The sequence below is a fragment of the Apaloderma vittatum genome, unplaced genomic scaffold (genome assembly GCF_000703405.1).
Source record: "Apaloderma vittatum isolate BGI_N311 unplaced genomic scaffold, ASM70340v1 scaffold14578, whole genome shotgun sequence".
In the NCBI taxonomy this organism is placed as follows: domain Eukaryota; kingdom Metazoa; phylum Chordata; class Aves; order Trogoniformes; family Trogonidae; genus Apaloderma; species Apaloderma vittatum.
In genome coordinates, this window is record NW_009729156.1 from 1 (window position 1) to 11453 (window position 11453).

At 47.2% G+C, this 11453-nt stretch overlaps 1 protein-coding gene across 1 annotated transcript; it reads left to right on the forward strand.

The window, feature by feature from the left end:
• Positions 1-1013: 1013 nt before the first annotated feature.
• On the forward strand, positions 1014-10843 carry CEP85 (centrosomal protein 85kDa). Its single transcript, XM_009874348.1, has 13 exons — positions 1014-1069; positions 1702-1854; positions 3837-4561; positions 5211-5344; positions 5950-6067; positions 6768-6953; positions 7318-7470; positions 7717-7871; positions 8389-8509; positions 8972-9022; positions 9109-9216; positions 9819-10047; positions 10314-10843. Exons 1-13 carry the CDS (start codon positions 1015-1017, stop codon positions 10475-10477), a joined length of 2352 nt encoding a protein of 783 aa, XP_009872650.1. The 5' UTR covers position 1014; the 3' UTR covers positions 10478-10843.
• Positions 10844-11453: the final 610 nt, after the last annotated feature.

Sequence of the window (11453 nt, forward strand, 5' to 3'; positions counted from 1 at the left end):
TGCTGGCGGGGGGCAGGTTTGTCGGGTGGGTGTTTGTGAGAGGGTGGTGGTGAAGCGAGGTGGGAGCGCTTTTGGTTGCTTCGTTTTATTTGGAGACCTCCCGCTTCAGTTTCCTTGCCTGGCTGTAGTGTTGCAAGCTGAGATTTTAGACTCCAGAATATTAGAAAAACACCCGAGTTAAAGATAATAAGCGCTAAAATCAGCGGTTTATTTCTCTGCTGTCAGGGTGAAATGCTGATTCTGGTTCATTATTCTGTTGCATTCCTCGTGTTTATCCTATGTAGTAAAATCTACGTTTTCTAAAAATTACTGATTTCTGTGAGCAATTTGAATCAGCTAAGCAGAAATCTGTAAGAGCTGGTAATCGAGGATTTAGTATTCGAGAGGTCTTGAATTTCCAGATTGTATTCGCATCATCAGAGGCAGGAAATTCACCGTCTGAGGCTTGAGGATAAGCAGATAAATTAAACTAAAGCTGCGGATAGATAATGATTGCCATTTATGGAGCAGCAACGCAAAGTTTTGAATGGCCGGATTTCTGCATGTAGTTGCTCAGTGACCTCTACAGAGGGCGGAAATGAACTGGTTTAGAGTTAAGACTTTTAAAGGGAGATTTTTAGTCTCTGTAGACACCAAGCCAGCGTGTAGGTACCATGGTGACTGATGCTCTATAAATAACTGCGATGGGGATAACACATGGCCTGGTTGAGAGGCGCTGCTGAACTGCTGCATACCTGGAGAGTGTTGCAAACAGGAGCTCTCCTCATTTCGCAGGCGTGAAGAAAGCCTACAAAAACTGCAAGTTTATTTTTTTAAGCGCTGCGTCTGTTGCTGAGAGGATGAAACAGAGAGTCTTGGGAGGAGATGCTAATTAAACAGGAAAACACTGTGTTGCTCAGAATGAGGAGCAGCTGATGCGTGTGTACCCTTTGCTGGGTTAGTGGAAACAGGGTTTGGTTTATGCTGATTTAAAACATTTTTATTTACTGCCCCATAGTTTGCTGGATAGATAAGATGGCTGCTCTTGAGAAACATCCAGACCTGAGGCTCCAGCAGAGCGACCTGTCGGGTAAGGACAGTCCTTTCTTTAATGCCCTGCTGCTCTTGGATCCTGTTTCAGTTTCTCTGAGGAGACACGTGGCCCTGAGAAGAGTTCTTTATTTACTAACTGCTTTTACAGTTGTCTTATTCCTGCAAAACAAAACAATTGCATGAGTATGCAAGGGTGGAGATAACGAACCTAAGGTTCATGAATGAAGGTTTGATAATGAACCTATCTCTTGAGGGGAAAAAAGACAAATCTGGAAGAGTTCTTAGTAGCTAATGCAAAGAAGTGCCTTTAATTCAACCAGTTTTGCTGTGTGCCAGCGCTGCTTCTCTTCTTAGTCTGAATACCAGCTGGCTCTGAGTATCACTATCACCTGGGTGTAATATCAAACTTAATGAGAATATAAGCTACAGCTTTTGCCTTCTGACTTCCACAGTGAGATTGTTTTTCAGTCTCCTGTGGATATTATATGACTTCCCTGTGCTTGCTGTCATTTCCTTTTGCAAGAGGTTTTTTTAGCACCAATATGGGGAGTCAAGCAAGGATCAGTTTGGGTTTTGGTCGCGTGGCTTATTAGTTATGGCTTAATTAGGTCTGTTGAAAGGCTTTTCAGTCTATTGGCTAAAACATAAAACCTGGCTTTTTCTCTCCAGATGCCAGCGCCGGTCAGAAGAATGATTTCTTGGAGACTGACTGGAAGACACCGATGTTGTCTGTGAAGTTCCAGAGCCGTGTCAGTCGCTGTCCAAGCGTGGCCGACAGCGCCGATGGTGGCATTGGTACCTCTTGCTCGGACAGCACGGAAGGTGATGGTCAGTGCGGGGTCGCACAGGAACAGCCAGAGACTTCTTTAAGTTCTAACTGACTCAAAGAGCCACCTCAGTGCTTTGCTGTTTCGTATTGACCAACAAGTGACTTATCAGCAAGTCTGTTACATGATTTATCTTTTTAAAAACAATTTATAGGTGCCTCTAGAGCCATGAGATTACTGCGCCTTCGTGCGCAGATCTCCTCAGCGTTAGAGCTGTGGGCTTGCTCAACAGTGCTGCAGACTTGCCCTCAGCTGAGGCACATTCTGTGAAATTTCTTGTCCTAGCAACGTTTTCCACCTGTATTTTAATCTTCACTCATGAAAGTAACATAAACCACTATTGATTCGCTGATTCTTCTCTCAGCAGTGAGGAAATCTGTGTTGTTCTTTAAAACAATGCATTTCATGCGTTCATGTGTTTCACAAGCTGCTTCAAGCCTTTTGAATGAGCCATAGATCTTAGTAGTGTGAAGGCTTTTTCTAAAGATTGGCTTGTGGGAATATTGCTAGAAATATTACTAGGGCACTAAGCGTCTATCTGGCCTCTCTCAGGATGATAAAACACGGTTGCACGCTGAGGGCAGGGGAGGTAACGATGGCTCTTCCAGAAATTGCCTTTCTGAGCGTTCTGAAACTCTTTCTTGTAAGAGCTGAGGCTGAGCTGTGGCACTGGCAGCTGGCTGAAGCGACGCCGATGTTCGGGTCAGTACGTTAGTTGGAAATGTTGTTGTGACACCTCTTAGCACACTCAAGGAACTGATTGCAGCATCCGCACGTGGCGTGTTGGTCAGAGAGTTCCTGATGGTGACGCTGGGGTATAAATTTAGGGGCTGTAAAAAGAGATTGTACTGTCCCTTCTTCTTGCCAAGGTGAACACGCTAGCAACTGCTGGGTAGCACGGTGTTCTCTGGAGTTTCTAGGTACAGCCAAGTAATGTCTTAAGAGATTTTTCTCCTCTCTCCTGCTCACTTTTGGGGAGAGCGTCTTGTGCCTTTATTGGGATAGTTTTCCCACAGGTGGATGAGGGTCTTTGCAGAATTTGGTTTGGGTCCTATTCAAATTGTATTCTCAAAGCATTGCTACGAGAAGGATTACAAACAGGTGGAAGGGTGACCTTGTGTTTTGATGTTGGATTAAAGAAACATCACGTGGGGGCTGGCCTTTAGCCAAACCCATGAACAAAACACATTTCTCTATCTGGGAGAGACCTGGAATTGCCCCGATACACAATGTATTGGGACGGCGAGTGGGAACAGGCACTTCACTGTTTGCCTTTCTCAGCTCTGGCTGTTGCTGTATTGAAATCTGAGAGTTGCTAAGAATAACCCTGTATTTCCACGTAGCCAGGTTTGGTGCCCATCTGACAGGACGGGCTCACGCTGGCGTGCGTGTGCTGTGCTCTGTCTTGTTTCCTGTGGCAATACGGCAAGAGCCATTGCTCTGGGCTCTAGAAAAAGCTCTTTGCTGCAGCGTCTTGGAGGAGTTCGAAGGTGAACTGCTGGGTGATCTGGTGGTCAGCTATGTCTGAAGCTCATCATGGGCTCAGGCAAGGCTCCAGTTAACTTTGGTTACAGTTCGGAGTCGCTGAGCTGTGGGACGGGCAGAACAGAATCGAGGTCTCAGTGTTCAGCGGAGTAAGTTTCAGCCTTTTTATTCACTTTAAAGTATTTGATTGCTCAATCTATAGAAAGGTAACCTTGTTGATTTCAGATTATACTAGAGTAGTTTAAAACCAATGTGTACTGAATTAAACCTGAATTCTCCCTGTGGTTTACAGTGGCAGGAAAATGTCAGCAGGCTCCTGAAACTTGTAGTGAGAGGGCAAACGGGTGTGCCTTAGTCTGCTGCTCGGGAGGACGTGCTCTGGGGGAAAAGAATGAGTTTTTAAAGTTCTTTAAGAAAGTTCAGCGGAAGAGTGGCTGTTTGTGTCAGAATATTTTCAGGATTGTAATTAGAGCATCACTCTTCTTTCCCCAGACTTCTGCAGTTCCAGTAACGGTTCCTCATTCCAGCCCATCAAAACCCAAGCGACCATCCCAACAGCCCATGTTATGCCTTCTACGCTGGGTGCCTCGCCCTCCAAGATGTGCGCTGCAGGAGATCAGAGCTGTTCGCAGAGTGCTTCCAAAACTGCCGTGCCGGGATCTGCTCCTGAACACGCAGGACTCGTGAGAAATGGAGATTTTAATGCCGGGAAGTCTTCTCAGGTGCCACCCAGGGATCTTTTGCGTCTCTACAGGACTTCAGGGGAGAACGGTTTTGAGCAGTCCTGGCATCCTGTTTCTGATCACATGAGAACAGAAGATACTTGGAAGTTTGACACTCCTGCCATCGAGCACACCCTTAACCAGTCTCTCTTTCTGGATAATTTGTGTGCTGACCCTCTCCGCAGGTTCCAGAAGTTCAATCCCAGCTCCGGGGCAGCCGAGGCAGGAAAGGACCATTATAAGGTGCTTCCAGAGAGTAAGCAGGCGGCGGCGACCAACGCAGCCTGCGAGCCCCGGGACGGAACGTGGCCAAGCGGGAGCAGACTGATGCCAATGGGACTCCAGGCCAACAATTTCTTTTCAAAACCTGTAACTCCTCCGTCTCGAGCGTGGATGCAAGAAGGCTGCGCGCTCCATCCGCACGAGAGGGTCTGCGAGCTCAGCGCTTGGAAACAACAGTTGGAGAAAGTGCGACTGCAGATTGAGCAAATGCAGGTAGGGAGCTGTGTGAGTTTGAAACCCTTCCTGCCTTCTTTAGTTGTGAATCATTGTCCCCTGGTTACGAAGTGAGAGGAAAAATGTCTCATGCTTCTCCCTGTCTTACACCGAAAGTCTCTTAACGACCTGTTTTTACAGCCTGTGGCGTGACAGGTATCGTTTGACATGTTGCTTGTGTGGAGCAGCCCTGTATTATATTACAGACTGCACAGCAGTTCAGATCAGGAGGTGAAATGTTCTGTCTGCTAGAAACTGCTAAGAAAAAGCATGCCAAGAAGCTTTGCACAATTTCTAGAATAACTATATTCTGTATCCAGAGTTGGGAAACAGACTTTTTCTTTAAAAAAACTGCAGTTTAATGCATTTTATTTTTTTTTATTAGATGGAAACTGTTTATCACCTCCCACTAGCTGTACCTGAATGGAGACAAGTTGTTTCCAGCGAGCCAGCACAGCGATCTAAAATTATTTGTTAATCTCCAGTTGTGCTTGGGCAAAGTTACTTGTTCTTGGACATCGAGAGAGACTGAAATAGCCATGTCCTGGCATGCAGATGAGCACACAATGTGCAAAATAGCTCTAGCAATGTTGCAATTACCTCCGTGGAGCACAAACTTCTCCCTCCTCATTTTTGTCTCCTCTTTCAGTTACAAAATGGAGGTGCCTGCCACCATCCCTCCATGTCTTCCCCTTCGCTGCCTCCACCTGATCCGGCCCAGTGGATCCATATCCTGAACTCCAATGAAAACCTGCTCAAGGAGAAAGAGCTCCTCATTGACAGGTTAGAGTGTGGCACTGACATGTGCTATAAGGACTCCAGTGCATTTTCTGTTGGAAAGGGAGGGTTTTGAAAACACCAAGGAAAGCTCCTGTCTTGAAATCCCTTTTACCCAGCTGAGCTTTTTTTGTTGCAAAGAACAGCATAAGGACCTTTGAGAACAGCCCATTCTTTTTCATGACCTTTCCCTCCCTTTTGGAAGTAGGATGGTAATCCTGAAGGGTTCAAGTAAATCAATTTTTCTTACCATTTTCTAAGGGCTAAAGATTTCTGTTTACAATGCTATTATCTGGAGTTACTGCCTTTTTGCTTGAGGACCTTCTTAGAGCTTTTTAAGAACTTTAATTTGTTCTGTCTGAGTTTGGGCTGGCAAAAGCATTTCTCATACATAACACTAGTGGTCCATAAACTTTTCAGAAAAAGTCCTGATGAAAACTACCTTCGGCATTTGGACTGTAAATACTTTTTCTGCTTGCTCACCAAGTCCTCAGACGTCTGTTCTATTTGTCACAGTGTGGAGCATTATTGTGGTGGGCACTGTTCAGGTGGCTCTCTGCTATAGTTGAAAAGAAGGTGTGTGTGTGAGAACAGTGTGTTACCTGTTACAGACAAAGACAACACATATCCCAGCTGGAGCAGAAGGTCCGGGAAAGTGAACTGCAGGTTCACAGTGCCCTGCTTGGCTGTTCAGCCCCCTGTGGAGATGTCTACATGTTGAGAATGCAGGTAATTCTTCTGGAGAAGAGGAGGCTGAGAGGAGACCTTATTGCCCTCTACAACTACCTCAAAGGAGGCTGTAGTGAGGCTGGTGCTGGTCTCTTCTCTCTAATTATTAATGACAGGACAAGGGGAAATGGCCTCAAGTTGCGTCAGGGTAAGTTTAGATTGGATATTGGGAGGAAGTTCTTTACTGAACGAGTGGTGAGGCACTGGAACGGGCTGCCCAGGGAGGTGGTGGAGTCCCCAACCCTGGAGGTGTTTAAAAAAAAAAAAAAAGATCTGGCACTTGAGGCTGTGGTGTAGTGGTTGGGTGTGCTGGGATGAAGGCTGGACTAGATGATCTTCAGAGGTCCCTTCCAACCCCTGACATTCTGTGATTCTGTAATCCCGTGCAACGGGGTGTCAGTGGGAAATCCAACGGCCCTACTGCTCCTCATTAGGGGTTTCCTGAGTAGGAGTGCTATGCAGAGTAAAATTATCCTTTGTGTGGGGTCCCTATGACATGTCATCTCTGAGTTCTTCTGTGATTCTTGAGATTTCAAGCCCTGAATTATTAGTTTGTTTAGAAGCCGTGCCTAACAGCCCTGACAAGCGCTGCTTCAGACACTGCAGTGTATGAGACGGGCTGGATGCTGTGTGGGAATTCGGAGGGCTGGGAACACGGCTCTGACACAACGAACCAAACTCAGAGGCTGTCTCTTTGCAGGAGCTGCAGCGGGAGAACACGTTTCTTCGAGCGCAGTTCACGGAGAAGACTGAATCCCTCAGTAAGGAAAAGATTGAACTGGAGAGAAAACTGGCTGCTGCAGAGGTGGATGCAAAGCTGGTCCGGGAGTCGCTGAAGGAAACTGTGCAAAAACATGCAGAAGAGTTGAAGAAACAGGAAGAAAGGGTATGATCCCATTACTCTAGAGGTGGGAAGGTGCTTTTTCTCCAAGAAGCTAAAAGTCAATATAGTATCTAGGTGAAAGTTTTCTGTGGCAATGTGTTACTGTAGGTATCTTCTGATCTTCTTGTAGAATTCTTTGGTTTGTAAGCAAAAGCCCTTCCTCCTGCACTTAGAAGTATTTCAGTACCTCCTCTTTTAACCAGAGAAGAAGCCTGTCTTTAAATGAGCAGAAATGCTGCTGAGTTAAGGTGATCTTGTGTTTTGATGTTGAGTGCTCTACAAAACAGTAAATGAGTGAGTTTACCGAGAACTGAAGAATGGACAAGAAAATTCTATGAGCTGAACTTGTTTATAACTCTCCCTGCAGGTAAAGGGAAGAGACAAACACATTAATAATCTTAAAAAGAAATGCCTGAAGGAATCTGAACAAAACAGAGAGAGACAACAGAGAATTGAGACCCTGGAACGATATTTGGCTGATCTACCAACCCTTGAGGACCACCAGAAACAGAGTCAGAAGGTAAAACTTCCTTTTAGTGATGCTGATAGTTCTTCAGGTGGCTTTTCTGCAGTTGCAGATACTTCCCTGTGCTGCTGCCTGAGTAAAGTTGTGGCCTGGCCTTTTTAGAGGAGGAATATTCTGAACTATAGCTGAGAATTGCCTTGTAGGCAGTGAAAAATCAGCACCGCGAGTGTAGTTGAAACCCGGTGTGTGTGCTGAAACCCCTGGGAGATCTCTAGAGTCTTGTGATGGTCTTTGTTGCAGCTGAAGGAATCTGAACTGAAGAGTACTGCTATGCAGGAAACAGTGCTGGCGCTGGAAACAGAGCTTGGAGATGTCCGGGCTGCTTTCAGGGAGCAAGAGATGCAACTGGAAACCCAAAAACACAAGGAGCTGGAACTTCTTTCCACTGTACACAGGTAAAACTCAGGAGAATTAGAATATGCTTCATCTTAGCACTGAGGTAAATCGCTGCACAAGAGCAGTGATGATTCAGCGCAGCCGCTGTCCCACCTGTCAGAACCAGGTGACTGTGGATTCGTGATGATTACATGAGCGCTCGACGAAACACCGGGTTCAAATTCTGTGTGCCAGTAGTGGAGGGTGGGAGCAGAACCACGTAGCTGAAAGAAAGGGGGTCCCTGTTTCGTCATCTCGGTTTGTCTGCATCATCAGGTTATTGCTCTCAGCTGTAGCTCCTTGCAAAATGGACCCACGTAATCCGTGAGCATTTTGTCTCTGCAAGTGTGCCAATATCACGGGCAGGCCTGTGTCCTGGGAGAAGGACTCCTGCCACAGCCCTGGTAGTTTGCAAGCTGGGATGCAAACGGAGCAGTGCTGAGATCTGATATGAAAATCATTTGCCTTCTTGTATTGTTTATGAGGGAAACGCCCTAAATAAAGCTGGTTTTTCCCATGGTGTTTTGCTAATTTTAGCTTGCAGGACAAGGTGCAGCAGTGTGTAAAGAATGCAGAGAGAGGACCCTTTGCCCAGGATGGGGAGAGACAGAAAATAGAAAATGACTCTCTGAAGAAAGACTGCGACTGCCTCAGGAAGGTAACGGGCTGTCCCACTTGGGAATCACAAGTTTTTCCTTCCACTGAGTCACAGCAGGCACAAAAATGAAATCAGGGACTTTTGCAGTCATAGGCAGTTGCCATTGCACTGAAGCAGCAGTTCCTGAAATTCCAAGCTGAGGGTTTTAAAAGCTGTTGTTGGTATGATAACCATGCATTGCTCCAGTAACACTGGAGAGAAGCTGTAGAATGCAGAAGAGGAAAGAGGAAAACCACAAGAATGCAACTTCTCCAGTCTGTTTTTAGCTGATACTTCTCATGGTGCCTTTTATCAGGTGCCTTTCACCAGGGAATCTACGTCCACTACTAACAGAAGCAATGATGAAAGCAGTAAATGGACAGGAAAAAGAAAAAGAGGGGATGCTGTCCTACTGAAGGAGAAATCCTGGTGGTATTACTGAATCTGTGTGGCCAGTTCTAACACCTCTACTTCTGATTCTAGATTGTGGACAAACAGCAGAAGAAGATGGAGCAGTTATCCTCGCAAATAAAGGTGAGAAGCGACTGTGGAGGGACTTAGAACTTGAGAATCTGCTGTAAAGTGAGTTATACTTACTACTTTCTCGTGGTCTGTTCTAGAACCTGGAAGAACAGGTGGCCCAGGAAGAGGGGACAAGCCAAGCTCTGAAAGAGGAGGCGATGAGAAGAGAAAATGCACTGCAACAGCTCCGGACTGCTGTGAAAGAGGTTAGAGTGGGAGTGTTTGTAGTGCCTCAGCACAGCGGTTGAACGAACAAGGTTGTCTTTCAGCAAGGCCCTTAGTTTGCAGTCAGCAGCACAACCTCTCCGGCTTCCTGCTAGTCCATTGTCCTGTCAGCGCTCTGAAAGGAGCTTTTCTCTGCTCAAAAGCAGGAGGAGAAGGACAGTTTCTGCCTTGGCAGCTTCAGCTGGGGCTGCGGGTTGTGGTGGAGGACGCTGAGCTTGCCAGCTGAGGGCAGCAGGGCAGCGAGCTGGAGCCAAAACTGGGTTACAGCCCTACCTGAAGCCTCTTAAGCCCCAAGGGAGCCAACGAGCAGCCCTTGATGGAAGCAATGGCCAGTGCTGGGGTGGGTGGCTGATGCAGAACTTTCTGGAAGCCTCAGCTGGGACAGCGCAGTGTCAGGGAGTGCTTCTGTGTGAGCCAGGAAAGCTGAATGCTCACACCCCGTCGGGCTGATTGCTCACGTGGAGGGAGTCTGGAGGGCTGGCTCCCCCTGCTCTTCCCATTGCCATCAAGCCATTGCATTAAGCTGCTTTATGTGCTAGTTCTGTACCAAGTGACTGCTAACCTGTCACACCCTTTTGCTCAGCTTTCGGTGCAGAACCAGGATCTCATCGAGAAGAACCTGACCCTTCAGGAACGACTCCGGCAGGCAGAGCTGACGACCCAGCCCCTGCCCGCCGAGACATCCCGCCTCGCCCAGGACTTGCACAGCGAGCTGGCCAGTTGTCTGCAGGATTTGCAGTCTGTCTACAGCATCGTCACTCAGAGGGCTCAGGGCAAGGATCCCAACCTCTCTCTGCTCCTGGGCATTCACTGTAAGTACACAGAGCGATGACAGAGCAAACCCTTTGGTTCCAGTGCTGCAGCAGAGTTAAATAACTCGTGTGGAAGGTTCTCGTCTTTCTGGGGTTGTGAACCTTCTTTCTGTGGTTAGCACACTCTCAAGGTGCATGCTGTAATAACTCAACGTTAAATAATGCCTTTCTTGCAACTCTGTGTTGGTTTTTCTGGCTTGCTTGCAAATGTGCCTGACCCTTTGTCAGAATTACATGTGAGGTAACTCCCTTCTCTGACTCCACAGCCGTGCAGTACTCTGCTAAGGAGAAGGACGACTTGCTGAGCCCTGATGGACTTGCAAAGAAACTGGTGGAGGTAAAACAGCTTCACAAGGAGGTGGAGGACTTAAGGACAGCAATATCTGACAGATATGCTCAGGACATGGGAGACAACTGCATCACCCAGTAAAGAACACTTACCAAAGTAAGACTGGAAATGAAGACTTGAAACCCTCGGGAGTCTAGAGCTCCTACAACCCAAAAACCTATTCAGCACTTTACCATCCCATTGCTCGGGTACAAGATGTGTGACTTACCCAATCCGTGCAAAATCGGGGGGTTTGTTGCCAGAAACGTTTAACTGCTGACTGGCTAACTGGAATCGTTCAGGGCTTCGGTGTCGGGCTTTGCAGTAGCTTTGATCTTGTGGAATGTGTTTGTGCTGTGTGTGCTGGAGCTGGTGTGGTCTCTGATGCTGGGAGATGAATTCTGAATTGCCTTCCAGGCATGTCAAATGCTGAACATGCAAACGTGACAGTTAAAATCATCACTAAAAGGAAACGTATGCCCTGGTCTTTCTGATAAATTCCCTATGCAGATCCTGTGTGACTAGTAAGACCAGAGGATTATCAGAGTGTTCAGGGGCTAGCTGTGGACTTCACAGGCGAGCCGGTGTGCCATCTGCTGCTGCTAATTACATCGAGGTGCTGCAGGCTCCTCAGATGCTCCCTGTCTAGTTCTGGCTTGGTTGCTTGTGTAGCTGTTCCTGCAGCAGGACCTGCTTTCCTCAGGTAAATGCAACTGGAGTCTTTCGGTGGCCAACACGAGTTGGGGAATAAAGCAACACTAAAAGAAGACCCTGGAAATGCTCCCCCTGGGCACTGTAACCCCAGAAGCCTTAAGCCTTTTATCCCCCCTGAAAGAGCACTCTTGAGTGTGGCTGTGATTCAGATTGCAGAGGGAGAGGATTGATTCTGAAGTGCCTTAATGTGCGAGAGAAACCTCCTGTCCCCATGCTGCTTCCTGCCTAATGTGTCTGCTGGCAGAGTGAGGAACTGCTTTTCCTCGTAGCAGCCTTTAGAGCCATTGTGAACAATCCTGGGGAGCCTTGAATGTCTGTAGCCTCTGCCAGAGCTGCAGAGAGCCCCTGGGGACCCTGCTGCAGG